The sequence below is a fragment of the Malus domestica genome, chromosome 15, assembly GCF_042453785.1.
Source record: "Malus domestica chromosome 15, GDT2T_hap1".
In the NCBI taxonomy this organism is placed as follows: Eukaryota; Viridiplantae; Streptophyta; class Magnoliopsida; order Rosales; family Rosaceae; genus Malus; species Malus domestica.
Window position 1 is genome coordinate 44,690,368 of NC_091675.1, and position 16,063 is coordinate 44,706,430.

General features: G+C 39.9%; 1 protein-coding gene across 1 annotated transcript; it reads left to right on the top strand.

The window, feature by feature from the left end:
• The first annotated feature begins 12,026 nt into the window (after positions 1-12,026).
• On the top strand, positions 12,027-14,055 carry LOC103401251 (large ribosomal subunit protein eL30-like). Its single transcript, XM_008339962.4, has 4 exons — positions 12,027-12,395; positions 12,522-12,623; positions 13,639-13,707; positions 13,801-14,055. Exons 1-4 carry the CDS (start codon positions 12,269-12,271, stop codon positions 13,839-13,841), a joined length of 339 nt encoding a protein of 112 aa, XP_008338184.2. The 5' UTR covers positions 12,027-12,268; the 3' UTR covers positions 13,842-14,055.
• The last annotated feature ends 2,008 nt before the right edge of the window (positions 14,056-16,063 follow it).

Below are 16,063 nucleotides of genomic sequence, written 5' to 3' on the forward strand. Positions count from 1 at the left end.
TTAACTTGATTATGCCGTTAGGGGTTTCCTTGTCCAACTCCTTCGTATTGTTGTGCATTCAAGGCTCGATTTTTCTATCAAGATCTTTGCAGCAACTGGTTTTTTATCAATGAAAGCACCACTTGCCGAGGCATCTAGCATTTGTCTCTCAATTGGAAGTAGTCATTCGTAGAATATTGAATTAAAAGCTCTTCCTTCATTTGATGTTGGGGACAAGATGTAACTAAAGTCTTAAAATGATCATAATACGCTGGAAATGATTCTCTTTGGCCTTGTTGGATTCCACTAATTCTCTTTCTCAAAAGAATGACTCTTGACGTTGGGAAGAATTTCTCTAAGAACGTTTTCTTCATACTTTCCCAAGAAGTGATGGTTCCAAGTGCTAATTCAAAGAGCCAATCCTTAGGCTTTTCCAAAAGAGAGAATGAAAAGACTTTCATCTTTAGAATATTGTCATCCAAGTTGATTGGTGTCATGCTCGAGCACACCACTTCAAATTCCTTCAAATGCTTGTTCGGATCTTCCACGGATAGCCCATGGTATTTGGGAATGTGATGCAGCAAACTGGACTTCAATTCAAACTCATCGGTCTTGCCTTGAGCTACTATAGGGTATTGAATGCAAAGATGGATGACATTGTCCAATCCCGAGGCTGAAAATTCCTTAATTGTTCGATTGTCTACAACTATGTCTTGTTCCTATTCCTCTTCCTCTTCCTCTTCTTCAAATTCGGATTCAGAACTAGAACTAGGTGGATTAGGTTCTAGTTGCTTCCTCTTCCTTCTCAAAGTTCGTTCAAAATCGTCGTCAAACTCTAATATATGCCTACGAACTGGTTGAGAACTTCTAGTCATAAACTAGCACCTAAAACAAAGAAAACAAAACAAAACAAAATAAAAAACACAAGAAAAATAAAAACATAAGCAAAGGGAAGATTAGCAATTTTGCTAATCCCCAGCAACGGCGCCAAAATTTAATGTGGTATAAACTAACACACAAATTAAACCTTATAATTTAGATGATTGTAGTATGAGTAAGTAGCGATTGTTCTAGGCAGAGGATTATGAGGGATGCTAATCAACTCAAATTAGACTTAAAAACTGCAAACTAGACAAAACTAACACAAAACACTAAGAGGGGAGGTTTTTGGACGAAATTTTGACTTAAAACAAGTAAATTGCAGAAACAAAGTAGGTTTGGACGAAAATTGGGTGAAAGGCTAGCTAGAGGATTCTTCTCCACACATGAAACAGATGCATACAAATTGATTTCCGGTTATTATTTCTATAAACCACGAATGACAATGCCCCAAATTAATTGTGACCAGCACTAATTAACACTCAGATTTTCCTAAGTTCATTGAATTGGACTCAGTGACGTAACCAAATTATTCTTCTCAAATTCCCTAACTATGAATAGCATGATAGAGATACATATCAAAGATCATTAAGTTATGTGAAAATCATAAGCATTGACAAAGCATTCGTAACTATGAACTGCATGATACTCCTCAAGGAATTTACTTAACTCAATCATTACTAGTGGCTTTTACTACTTGCAAATATAAGTTCATAATGATTAGGTGAAATTCCCTTATATTCTAGCATCAAATCCCTGCATGCAAACTAAGTACGTGTCCTTAATCAACATACATAATAAGTTCTCTATAAAACAGATAAGTAAATCACATTCATGGTCTACGAAACAATAACTGGATGTAATCAATTTATATAAAACATAAGAGCATGGCTTCGAATTCACCTTTAGCTAAAAAGAAATTTAGATACACATGTTTGTCATAGTTGAAAAGCAATCTAAAATAAACATCGAAACTATAACTAAGGATAGAAAGAACCCAAGACGCTCCAGCAATCCAATGGCAGATTGCACAATCCTCGGATGCAGCACGGCTCAAAACTCTTTCTCTCATTCCTTTCTCACAAGCACGGCACAAGTCTTTAAATTTCTCAGAAATCTGTGCAAACTGATGTATTTTCTCTCTAAACTCTCTCTGAAAAATCCCCTCCTCAAAGTTGTAGCACAATGTGTGTGTATATAGGGAAACTCACGGCACCAATCCTTGGTGGACAAGGATAGGGCACGACACAATTCTAGAAGAAAATGGATTAAATTGTTTGCATGATTTGAGGACTTCAAGAATTAGATATGCATTGTTAAAACATAACACGGACTCCCTCTTTCAGCTGGAGATAAGGTAAGATAGGATTAGGATAGGATAAGATAAGATTAGTTTGGATAAGGTTGGATAAGATAAGATTGGATAAGGTTTCCTTGTTTTCAACTGATTCCTTGTCTTCCAAGTCTTAATTTAATTCTTCCAGATTTGTAGCATCATTTGTCACCAAAAACGTCCATCCATTATGCTCCATACGCATGCTATCCAATCCAAGTCCAAAATTGCTCTAAATTGCTCCATTTTGCCCTTTTTTGTCACTTTTGCCAATTGGACCTAGAAACACACAAAAATAGCTTAAATCACTATAAGAAATAGAAACTAACTAAGTAAATGCAAAGAAATAAGCTAACAAAGTTGCATATATATGCTCCTATCAACACCACCACATCCCCAAAACTGCTCCGGTATCCATGAGTCCCCTAAACCCTAAACTAGTCTATTCCTAAGTATCTCCCTTCTCGGTTGGTTTTTGCCAGCCACTAGCTCAAGTAACATCCATATGATATGTATGTGAATACTTGTACTTGGCAAGATTTTAAATAACTTGGAGGAAAAAGATTGAATCTTTAAACCCTAATAATGGATTATCTAAGGAAATGGGATTTTATTGGGTTGATTGTTGTAGAGGCGATGGAGGGTACTAAGAGAGACAAGTGACACCGCCGTGAGGGAAGGAGGTTGAGGGTATTATCGGGGTTCTAATTGGGTAGGGATTTTTATTTTTATTTTTTTTCCTTTATTCTTATTTTTGATATTTTAGGTTTTAAAACTTTCAATTATATAACTAGTAATTATGTGGCAAGACATGATTGGTTTGTCTTTAGGTCTTTGAAAGTCATTTTACACAAGGATAAATTTGGCAATAAAATTATGAGTTCAAAGTGGGTGGAGAAATAAGACAAAGGGATGGGCTTAGCAGAACTCAAACTTAAACACCGTTATTGGTGAACATTAGAACTTCTTCACTTGACTTGGATTGGATTAAATTGACATCATCACTATCAAAATGAACAATGGAGGTTTCGGAATGAACATCATCAACATCAAGGGCATCATTTGCCTCTCTTGACAGTATAGCCTCATAGTCATCGCCCTAATTCGGATTAGCATCAGGGGCATCATCTGCCTCATAACCCTACTTGTACTTGGGCGTTCCTTTCTCCTCGAAGGATGTCCACGCCTCTCTCACATCTGCCTCACTCTCATCCTGATATGTCAGACAAAAATGGAATGCTCATCTTCCTTTTGCTTTACTTCGCAGAGTAGCAAGTTGATCCGTCTTTGATGACGACTTGGACAAATTATTCACGTCTCTCATAACCGATTGAAGGTCATTGGTCAAACTTGCTGCTTTTTGCTCTGTCTCACGCAAAGACTTTTCTAAGGATGATGTCTTTACTTTAGAAGACTTTTGGCAAACCTTAAACTCTTTCTTGAGTATCTGGTACTTTGCCTCTGGATCAAGAACTTGCTGAGATAGCCATTTTGCACAATCTCTTAACCGTTTTCCGCATTGTTCCGTTATGCTATTGCCTTTTCCAACTCTACATATTTCTCCTTGAATGCATTGGCATCATTTTCACAATGACTCCTCAGGATGTGCCATCATTCTTCAAGCCTGCTCCATTATCCTTATCTTCTCCATTTGGCCTAGTATGACAACTCAGTGCACATATGGGAATAACCAAATGAGCAAGTTATCACAGAGGAATGAAGACTAACAAATCTCAGAAATTTCACAAGTGTTGAAAGATACTTACAACATATCGATGTTGATATGAAGTCTAGATTAACATCTCATTCATTAGTGCGTTCTCCATATTAGCCAAAGAAATGCCTAGGTGAACTATGGCTTAAGAAAAGTCCATTCTCCAAACCTCGAGTTTCGTAAGGTAAAGATTGCTGCTCCTATATAGGCCTTATTAGAATAATAAGTTGTCGAAGCAACACCAGCTGAAGAACTTGCTCCTAAAGTAAGACTTGTTGCTTTAGCAAGAGCAAACTCTTGGTGCATCAATCCCTCTATTGGAACATCCACTAATAGGGTAGAAGCAACTTGTGGCCTTGCCAAGACAGCTTCAATCGTCCAAGTCCTTATCAATACTTTAGAAGAATTTTTCGCCCTCGATAGCAGCCTAGCTAAATGCTGCAACTGTTACGGCACCACTACAATGGTGGTTTAGTCTGATTCTTGTGTCTCTTTTGCTTTTTTCAGTAGAGTCCTAGACCAACAAGATGGTTTTCCGTTTTTCAATATATTTTTGTGCCTTCACCTTAGCACATCATTTCTCATCTCTCTCTCTCTCTCTTATATTCTTCAAGATCAATCATCTCACTCCCTTTTACTCAACCAGACTTTGTTGCTCTTATTTTGGTCACTTTAGAAGATCCATCCTTAATGGTCTTCTTCTTTCTCTATATTATCTCCTCAAACTTCTTGGATTTCCTGGTCCTTCTTGGCTTATCTAGAGTCTGCGTCCATTTCCTAGCCTTGCCTGCATCAATCTAGATCAGATTAAGTGAGCAATGAAGGATATTGGTGGACTTGTCATTGTCTTCATCCCGTTTTGGACTAAACAACCGTATCCAATACTTATGCTTCTCTAGGATCATCTTAAATGCCAGTTGATCAAGTGTGGCCTGCAAGGATCAACTTTGGTGATATTGTTGTCCATTTCCAAATCCACAACCAGAACATAAGGGACACACACTCTAGATACATATTCTTCAAGTCTCCTGCAAGTTGGTGATGTAAACATCCCAACTAAGACTAGTCTAAGCCTAGAAGAAGTACATTCCTTTGGCACTAGTCTGAATGGTATGTAGGACAAGAAACTCATGGATCCCCAACCCTGCGCCATACCACTCATTTAGGTACTCAAAATTGGTAATGATCTGAAATGATGAAGGTGTAAGATTTCACAACATAATCTTACAGCATATGAAAACCTCGTCTAAGAAGTCTGAAATAAGAAATTTCAACTCATGATCTAGATACCAGGGGTGAATCCAAGTACATAAACGGTTTGGAAAGGAAGAGATAGGATGACCTACCAGAATGTTCTTTCCGGCTTTCTAGCTGCAGCCATTCAAGAGATGCCTTCTCTTTTAGGAGAAAACCTTGCACTCTTCTACTAATGGAGGCTCATACAAGTTTGTGGGTTGGATTAGGAATCTTGGGCATCGTTGGAGGAAGACATATTTTCAAAGATTCAAAAGAATGAAGGTCTAGGTTTGTGCTTTTGAATTTTGAAATCACAAGACTTTTTTTTTTTTTTTTTGCATAAAACATAGAAAATTTATGAAAGTGAAGAAACGAAACTGAGTGAAGAGGCATATTCTGAAATGATGTGCCTCGAGATTTGTGTCATGGAACAATTGCCTCATATTGGAACAGCAAAAAGCAACCCTTGACATTCGCACACACACTTTGTGATAGCTAATGTAATCGATATGATTGTCTGCAATCAATTTGCACAAACATGCATATCTTTTGATGCAATCATGCTAGAATTCGAAACGACTCCTCAATCAAACATAGTTTACGAGGCAACATTTGCACGTGGATCAACAATTTTGAACAACATTCCTCCGAAAAGTATGGTTAATTTGTGGGATCATAAATCTCACCGACTACATTGATGCATAATGGAGTATGTGCGCCTCCATAGATTGGTCATGGACTAGACAGCTCTAATCGGGGTTGTGCCGCATAAACAAATCCACCATGCCACCACACTCTGTTAGACCCATAAATGGTAGGCATGGCCTACATGCCTTATCAAGAATGACCTACTTGTTTCGCAAGAAACGAAAGCCTGATCCGACTGGGGATCAGATTAGTTTCTTATATCTTTGGTGACTCTTCTAGAGATTGACTTGAGCCACAACTAATCATAATCCTAAAATGAAATAGTATAGTTTATGACAAATTCACTATCCTAAAAGGTCTTTCTCTCGACTAACATAAATACACCATTTTAGGGTTCATCAAAGGTGTTGATACCATATTTAGGGCCTCGTATTTAGATATCGTACAAATAATCGGGGGACTTAAATGTAATTATGTGATAAAGGAAGAGGCAAATATGTAATAAGTGAGGAGTCATTATTCTATAAAAGGACCCCTCACCCTCACAATTAGGGGAGGCCAATTCCTAAGGCTCCTCACCCCTCTCAAAGCTCTCACTCTCAGAGCTTTCTCTCCCTCAGATAAATACATAATCATTGTGGACGTAGCCCAAACCTTGGGGTGAACCATGATACATCTTGTGTTATTTACATTTCATGCAGATTCATGGTCAGATTTACGTTGTTCCAAGACCTCCGGTTTTATACATCAATGTAACATCCCACATCGCACAGGGGAGTGAGTGATCCTTAAATGTATATTCCCATCCTTACCTAGCATGAGGCCTTTTGGGAGCTCACTGGCTTTGGGTTCCATAGGAACTCCGAAGTTAAGCGAGAAGAGGCCAGAGCACTCCCAAGATGGGTGACCCACTGGGAAGTTGCTCGTGAGTTCCCAAAAACAAAACCGTGAGGGAATGGTAAGCCCAAAGAGGACAATATCGTGCTACGGTGGTGGAACGGGCCCGGGATATGGTGGACCCAGGCTGGGATGTGACAAAATGGTATCAGAGCCAATCCCTGGCCGGAAATGTGCTGACGAGGACGTCGGGCCCCTGAGGGGGGTGGATTGTAACATCCTACATCGCCCATGGGAGTGATCCTTAAATGTATATTCCTATCCCTACCTAGCACGAGGCCTTTTGGAAGCTCACTGGCTTCGGGTTCCATAGGAACTCTGAAGTTAAGCGAGAAGAGGCCAAAGCACTCCCAGGATAGGTAACCCACTGGGAAGTTGCTCGTGAGTTCCCAAAAACAAAACCGTGAGGGAATGGTAAGCCCAAAACGGACAATATCATGCTACGATGGTGGAACGGGCCGGGATGTGGTGGACCCGGGCTGGGATATGACAATCAACATTTGGCGCCGTCTGTGGGAAACGACACAAAAAAAACTATGTCGGTTCTCTTTTGTTTTTTCACCTCCACCGTGAATCTGCAGAAACACCAAACCAAAAAAAAAAAAAAAAAAAAAACCACAGATCCAAATTTCTCAATCCTAAAAACCCAGAACACACACAAACTCTAGCTCTCTCTCCCCCAAATTTTCTGAGATCGGGATCAATATGGGGAAGAAAAAAGTGTATTGAATCATGTTGGTAGCCGCTATTCCCACACTTCCCACATGACAAAAATCACCATCACCAGCTCTCATTCGCCCGCATCAAGAAGATCATGAAGGCCGACGAGGACGTCCATATGATCTCCGCCGAGGCCCCCGTCCTCTTCACCAAGGCATGCGAGGCATGCGACTTCTTCATCCCCGAGCTCACCATCCGCTCCTAGCACCAAGCGGAGGAGAGCAAACGTCGAGCTCTCCAGAAAAACGACATGGCCTCCGCCATTACCCGCACCGACAAGTTTGATTTCTTCACCCTACAATGTACCCTACGACAAGATCGAGAAGGATGTAGTGGGTCTCGGAGATATATTCGAGGCGACGGCGATCTAGGCTCGCCGTGGACGGTGACAGCGACCTCAAGATGATACTCAACTACTCCGGCCACCACAATGCAATCCTGGCTGTCCAGGTTACTGACCTTAGTGACGCCGTTTTCATTAGATGCTCTGTCAACCACGCCGTCATTGACGACACCTCATTATGGAACTTCTTCAACACCTTCGTCGATCTCCAACAACGACGCTGCTCGGAGCTTACTGAAATACGCGGGAGTCGCCTCTCTCCTGGCCGTCTTCTTTAAATCCCAAATTAAAGGTCAACGAAACCAAATAAACCAGCTCCGCTAGTCGTGCTGCTTAATTTTTGGTTTTTTGTGCGAATTTGTCTCAGCGTGGGATTGTGTTTTTTTTTTATAATGCTGCAAACATTGCAGTGTGGGATTGAGTTGCAGAGGTTGGAGGAGCCATTGAGGCCAAGGGAACAGGCAAAGGTGGTGCAGTGGAAATGAAGGAGCTCGTTGCCGTCAGCGATGCAGCATGGGTGTTTCTTGGGGAGCTTGGTGGCTTTTGCTTTGATGAAGTCTCTATACTCTTCGAATTTGGTGATGGTATCTTGGGCGTTGTAGACTTTAAAGATGCGGTCAATTTTGCAGATTGGGGTCTCTTTTTTCAGCCAGTTGGATTGGAATATGATCTCCACTATGTTCTTGCTAGTATCTTCAGGACTCGGAGCTTGCATGGTGTCACTACCGTCACAAGGAGAAGATCAACCTCGCTGGTCACGAGGAGTATATTGATCATCGAATAGGTTCTGCATCAACTGGTGCTGCTTTTCCTTCCCCATCGCTGCTGCTGTGTGTTGCGTCGACGGTCCTCTCGATCCGTCTATCAAAAACCAAGGGCAACGCAAGCAATGAGAAGAATGAATATAGGGATGTCGGTGATGGTGGGCCCACCTTCGGTATAAATTCTGCAACTTGTATGTATTTTCAGGATGTTTGGTGTGAAGATGAGTAGCCACAGAGAGTCCACCATCCCACTATCTGGAAAAACACTCACGAATAAGATAAGCTTTTTCAATACTTAGCCTATTATTATTCCTGCCATCTGCCAAAAGCAAAAGCAAAGCAGGAAAGCAAAAGAAACAAAAGCAAAAAAGAGAAAGTAAAAGCAAAAGAAAGCAAAAAAGGAAAAGAAAGCAAAAAAGGAAAAGCCGAAAAGAAGATGCTCCACTATCCCACGGGATAACATGATGAAAGATAAGAAGATGCCCACCAAGGTTCCCCGTCTCCACTTTCTGTTGGACCAGAAGATGCCCATCAACATGCTGAAAACATGTACTTTATTTTTCTTATCTTTCAGAGATATCTGTATAAACCCCATCAGAAGGTAATAAAAAAAACAAAAAAAAAACGGAAAAGTCTAAAATAAATGGGCTGGAATGTTGTGTGGAGAGCGAAGGCCCATAAGCCCAAAATAGCACCAACTAGGTGATCAAAAGTATGCCCAGTACTCCAAAATTGTTCGGCAACCTGCCACTATTACCACCAACCAGGTGATCAAAAGTACGCCCAGTACTCCAAAATTATTCGGCAACCTGTCGCTATTACCACCAACCAGGTGATGAAATGTACAATCTGTACTCTAATATCATTTGGCAACTAGCCATTTATGCCACCAACCAGGTGATGAAAGGTACAACCCGTACTCTCCTTCATGCCACCAACCAAGTGATCAAAAGTACGCCCAGTACTCTAAATTATACATGAGCATTACTCATGTCATTTATACATAAACATTCATGAGCATCACTCATGACAATCATACATAAACATTCATGACCATCATTCATGTCAACATCCATGAGCATCACTCATGTTAACATTCATGAGCATCACTCATGACAACATCCATGAGCATTACTCATGTTAATCAACATAAACATTCATGAGAATCACTCATGTCAATCAGCTTCAAAAGCTTCATTTACAAAAGCTCTAGCTTCAAAAGCCTTATTTACAGAGCTTTAGCTTCAAAAGCTTCATTTACAAAGCTCTAGCTTCAAAAGCTTCATTTACAGAGCTCCATCTTCAAAGCTTCACTTATAAAGCTTTACTTACAAAGCTTCAGTGCAGGGTATACAAATACCGCATCCGAACAACCGCCACTTCGGCCCATACATGGATTCAATTTGAAGTCTCCAGCCAACAGACTTTATTGACCGAAGACTTGGGGGACTACATTATGTACCATATATTGGGCCTCAACGAGGCTTCATAAAAAATACTTGGGGGACTTAGCCCATTATTTATGTACTGAGGAGCGAGCCCTTATTCTATAAAAATGACTCCCTCACTTTCATTAGAGAGCACCCATTATTCATGTACTGAGGAGTGATCCCTTATTTTATAGAAGGGACACCCTTACCTCCATTAAAGAGCATCGCCGCCAGCTGAGCAACCGCCTTGCCGCGAGCATCACTCATAACCCATCACTTATGTATTGAGGAGCGGGCCCTTATTCTATAAAAGGGACTCCCTCACCATCATTAGAGAGCATCGCCGCCTACTGAGCAACCGCCTCGCCACGAACATCAACTCTAGCCCATCATTTATGTATTGAGGAGCGAGCCCTTATTCTATAAAAGGGACTCCCTCACCATTATTAGAGAACATCAACTCTAGCCCATCATTCATGTATTGAGGATCGAGCCCTTATTCTATAAAAGGGACTCCCTCACCTTCAACACCACAAGCCGAGCCAACCAAGGCAACATAAGCCACGAGCCGAGCAGCTTCGCAACATGTGCTACTTCTAGTTGAGCACCATTTCAGATTGAGCACCGCCTCATATCGAGCATCAGTTCAAGACAACATCTAGTTACTTCGGCCCACACATAGACTGAATTTCAAGTCTCCAGCCAAAAGACTCTCTTGATTGAAGACTTGGGGGACTACTGTTTATACCATATGTGATAAAGGAATGGGCAAATATGTAATAAGTGAGGAGTCCTTATTCTATAAAAGGACCCCTCACCCTCACAATTAGGGGAGACCAATTCTTAAGGCCCCTCACCCCTCTCAAAGCTCTCACTCTTATAGCTCTCTCTCCCTCAGATAAATACATAATCAGTGTGGACGTAGCCCAAACCTTGGGGTGAACCACGATACATCTTGTGTTATTTACATTTCATGCAGATTCACGGTCGGATTTACGTTGTTCCAAGACCTCCGGTTTTGTGCATCAACAAAAGGTATTCTGATATTGGATACATGCATTCATATTGCTCCTAGCTCTCTTGCCTACTATTTGAGTTCTATAAACCTTAACTAACTTGACCATTGGAGAACCTTTGGCTGGTACCACATCGGTACTTTAGGAATTTCATGATTTGTTTGCTCTTTCTTATGATGACCGATCAAACACTCTTCCAGGGACGACGATGCGCGAATTTGATTCCAACAAAGCCTGCTAAGGTGAAAGTGTTTGAAACAGAGAAAGAGAAAAAGAGAGATGAGATAGACAAGAGAGGAAAAGGTATGGACTTTATTCAAGTACTTGATGATTCTGAAGATGAGAGGGTGAATGAGAGGCAAAGGACAAGGGTTTTATAAGGTGACAGAGCAGGTGATGCAGTTGGAGCGGGATGCATTGAGAATAACAGTTTCTTCAAAAGAAAGTTCTTATTTGTTATCAAATGATGAATGTAAATTTACGCAACAACAACTGTTTGTACGTGCAAGCAAAAAGTCAGCGCATAATATGCACCAATTGTTTTATTAACACCCCACAATCTTATAAATGCACTCCACATTTTTTAAATTTCATAAGTACTTTCTTTTTTCACCCCACAATCTTATGAATACATTCATAATTAAAATTAAAAAATAAAATAAAATAAACAACACCTACAACCACCCCTCACAATCTTAAGAGTTCCTACTCTCAGCCACCACCATGGCAATATAATTAAAATTTCTACCTTAGTAGTTCAATTGTGTCAAGTGTGCAAGAATAGATGATGCTGCCATGCTGAATAGGAAACCCAGCCACCATCATGCCCACTTTAACCTTACAAATATATCAACCAAACCAATGCTACAATATAGCAAGTCACTTCCTCTCTACACAAGAATCCTTCTCTTCAATTTGATATCATGACCCTAAAATTCTGAAATTCAAAAATGATATATTTTTTTTTAATAAACGATAATCTCTACACTAAGAGAGTGAGAGAGTAGGTTAAGTCTTACAATGAACTTGCCATATTATATATGTGAACGTGTAGGAAGGACCAAACTGTCACGTATGCTAAATACAAGGGTGCAAAATGTAATTATGAAAAAACCGAAACCCTAATTTACCTGGGCAACTCACGCGACTGGCACGTGCAAGCCCATCTCTCATTGGCATCATATACTAAACCCTAGCAACCATCCCTTCCCCACTTCTTCAAGCCTGTTCACCTTCGGCCGCAGAGAGCGAGAGAGAGAGAGAGAGAGAAAGCCTTCAAGCAGCAGCGAAGAACCTTCAATCGTCGAAAATGGTGGCCCCGAAGAAGACGAAGAAGACCCATGAGAGCATCAACACCAGGCTCGCTCTCGTCATGAAGAGTGGCAAGTACACTCTTGGCTACAAGACCGTCATCGATTCCCTTCGCAACTCCAAAGGCACATTTCTTATCTCTTGAAATCTCCAATCCTTTTGATTATTTGCTAAATTGTTGTGATTCGATTTGTGTTCAATTTCAAGTTTTGCGATTTGGGATTTTGTTTTTATTTTTTGGAAAATTGCAGGGAAGCTAATTATCATTTCCAACAATTGCCCACCTCTGCGGAAGTCAGAGATCGAGTACTATGCTATGCTTGCCAAGGTTGGGGTTCACCACTACAATGGAAGTAAGTGATTTATTGAAGGTTTATATGAGATTTTATTTTTACCAGATTTATCATATATTTGAAGTAATATTTGGATTTATTTTTTGTTTATTCATTTGGTTTTTGATTTGTTTTTGTTGTATGTTATTGTTTGTGTTAGTCTGAGATGGGTTTATGTGAGAGTAAGTGGCTGTTTCTCGACTAGAAAGTGTTGAAGAAGCAAAAGTAGATGTTAAAATTGTGATATATTCAAGGTGTGTAATAAGGTGGTTGATTCATTAGTGATGGAAAATGAGGGTACACTGATTGAAGAATGAAGGACAATCTCAGCAATTGCTGACTTTGACGATAGAAAGAGAATATGGATAAACATTATAGAATATGATTCTTGTTCTCACTTGTCTACTTGTTGTCTCTTGATTATGAATCGAGATGGTTCTGGTGTCACCGGCTCTCGTTGAAACTTTGATTGCTGGTACACAGAAGGTTTGGATTAATGGCATATGTCTTGGCTGTTAGATGTTGCAACTTATCTCACTGTGTCGATTAGTCCATGGTGCATGATTGCCTTGGTCATCTTACCTTACCCTATTGGCTCTTGGATTTTCACTGGACGGTATACTTCGTTGTGGGTATTCATCAGTTCCTCCTTTCACATCTTGTTCTGTGTTTGCATGATTTAGGAACATATGTCTTCCTTCCCTGAAATATTGGTTTGTTGTGGTAAAATGTTGTTGCTTAGTCTAGTTGAGTTACTCTTAGGTCACACTACTCTCATTATGTTCGATATTCTCGCATGCATAAAATGCCTTTTATTTATCGTCTATTGCTGTATCCTGTATGGAATAGGAATGCCCTTTACTGATTAGTATTTCGGGTCTTTCTTCATGCTCCCATGTATAACATAAGTATGATCATATATGCTGCAGAATGCTGAGTCTTATGCTTTTATTCATTTTATTTTAATAAAATGAGAATTAGTTTGCCAACTATACTTGCATCCTTTCATCTGGCTTACCATTTGTTCTATTTTCAGACAATGTTGAGCTCGGTACAGCATGTGGAAAGTACTTCCGGGTGTCTTGCCTTAGCATCATTGATGCAGGTACTTCATAGTTTTCATATCATTCTAAGCGATTTGTTTGCCGACCTGTGAAAAACTGATTTGGCTAACTTTATCATTTGGTATTATCTTCAGGTGATTCGGATATTATCAAGACGCTGCCTGGTGGTCAGTGAAGGAGAGTAGGATGATACCTCTATGTTGAGTGTAGTGTTTTGTTTTGAGACTTGCCCTTTCTTTTCTCTGAATGAAATTCTCGATTTTCTTTGACAATGTTGTCGTGTTGCTAAGTTTCCGAATGATTAGGTTCTACTATATGTGTAAGGTGATCTTCGTTGTGACTTGATACATGGCTTCTTGAGACTCATTAAAGTTAATTTTGTTACATTAGATATCCCATTCGGGGTTTTTGCTTCGAACCTTGAACTGAAATGCTTAAGCTAAGTAGTTAAGCAAAAAATAGCATAGTATGAAATGCTGGATAACAGATAAGTTTCAGTTCAGTTTGGTGTGGGATTTTGCTTCTTTAGAAACCATTTTTGTTCACAAGTGCTATTGAATCTATTGATTAAGATTCAGGCGATTACTCTTGAAGAAGCATTTTACTGGATTTTTTTCAGAAATCATTTTTATTAGCAAGTGTTTATGCCAAATACAAACGTTTTTTTTTTATTATCAAAGAGCATTTTTAGTCGTTCCAAAAGCAATCCCAAGCAGGAGGTTTGCTCGCCCGTGCACTTGGGTTGTGCGCACGGTGTACATAGTATTTGGGGAACGTATTTTTACCATATTGGTATAGATAGTGTATAGTTATTATACAGAATACGGTGGGATACTCACCAATATGGTGGTTTATGTGCAAAACAGTGCATGGGGATGGGTCGTGGGTGAACATTTATGTCTCAAGTAGACCCATAAGTGCGACAATAGTTGGCCATGAGTGCCCTCCTCCACATCAAAACACAAAAAGTAATGGTTAGATTTAACTAAATGTATTTCATTTGATTAAATTCCAACCGCGCACTTATGAAAAATAATGTGCTTAAAAGAATTACCAAGTTCTTCAACTTGGATAGGAAAATTTGATTCCGACATCATCCAACAAAAAGTCGGGCCTGGTTGGCCTAACACCAGGCCAGCAAATGCCTTGCTCATAAGTCCATTACATCTTGGTCCTACCTTAGGCTCGTTAGGTCTAATGGTGGAGTCTGGATCTTGCCTTTGAGGCTGAATCCGGCTTCTGGGTTGGCCCTTTGGGCCTTTGTTGGCATCAAGAAATAACAAATCATCATCATTTCCAAATATTCAATCTGTTTGTACAAAAGTTTAGGGAAAGACGATGATTTTTTGGCATCTAGAAGTAACAAATGATTTACGGATTGCAGATCCCTTTTGTACCTGAAACTAGCAGACATTTTTGGCTTTTATCTTCCATTTCAAACACAATTCACGCACTTTACTCAAATTTACTATCTCAAACTTCTTTTCAATCTTCCAGCGTCACAATCAAGCTATCAAAATTGACTTTGTAATAGAATGAGAGATCAATATTTGAGTGACATCTCAATTGTTTAAATTGAGAAGAAATTGTTATGCTCATATTGATAAAGAAATCTTAATGTGATGTTTTCATGGTATGAAATCTCGTTGTGGACAATTGTAGCTTGTAAATGTAATGTGTTTTATTCAAATTCATGAATGATAATAGTGTTGTTTAATATTAAAGGTTTTTGTTGTCTTTTGGGTGCTTTTTAGGTCGAGATAAACTTGGGCTTTGCTAGTATCCTTTTGCCTCCCTTGGTTCGCTTTCGTACTAAGTCCTGGAGTATCTCGAAAGAATTAGCACGTCTTAGGAAATATCCTGGTTAGATCAATAACTCAAAGACAACACAATTAAGCAAATAATGACTTGCTCAAGTGAGGCATGGTGTGGCAGTTAGAAGCTTATCAATTTAGCATGGGAGATAGAGAGTTTGCATGTTTGCCTAGTGTTCTAGGTTGGGTAAACTGGGTTTTCTAAGGTTCTAAAAGGGCTTCTGTTAATAGAAAGGGTTGAGGGAAGGTTAGGGAAAACCATAAAGGTGTTTTTGTTTGCCCTCTCTAGGTTTCACTAGACTATACTAGATTAAGTTTTTGTGTAAGCTTGTGTTTGGTTCCAGCAGGGACCAACTTTAATGGGACAAAGTGGGACTCGCATGGACTAATGGGTTCGCTAAAGGGTCTTAGTGAGACCCCCCAATTTTGGGCGGACTGTTAAGACCAATGAGCTTCGCTTCGTCTCTCCCCGCTTCGCCCGTCCCATCTTCTGCTTCCTCACTTGGTCAACCATTTTCAAAACCAAATAGCATAGTTTGAAACCCATAATTTGACCCAAAATTCGAAACAACCCAGAATTTAA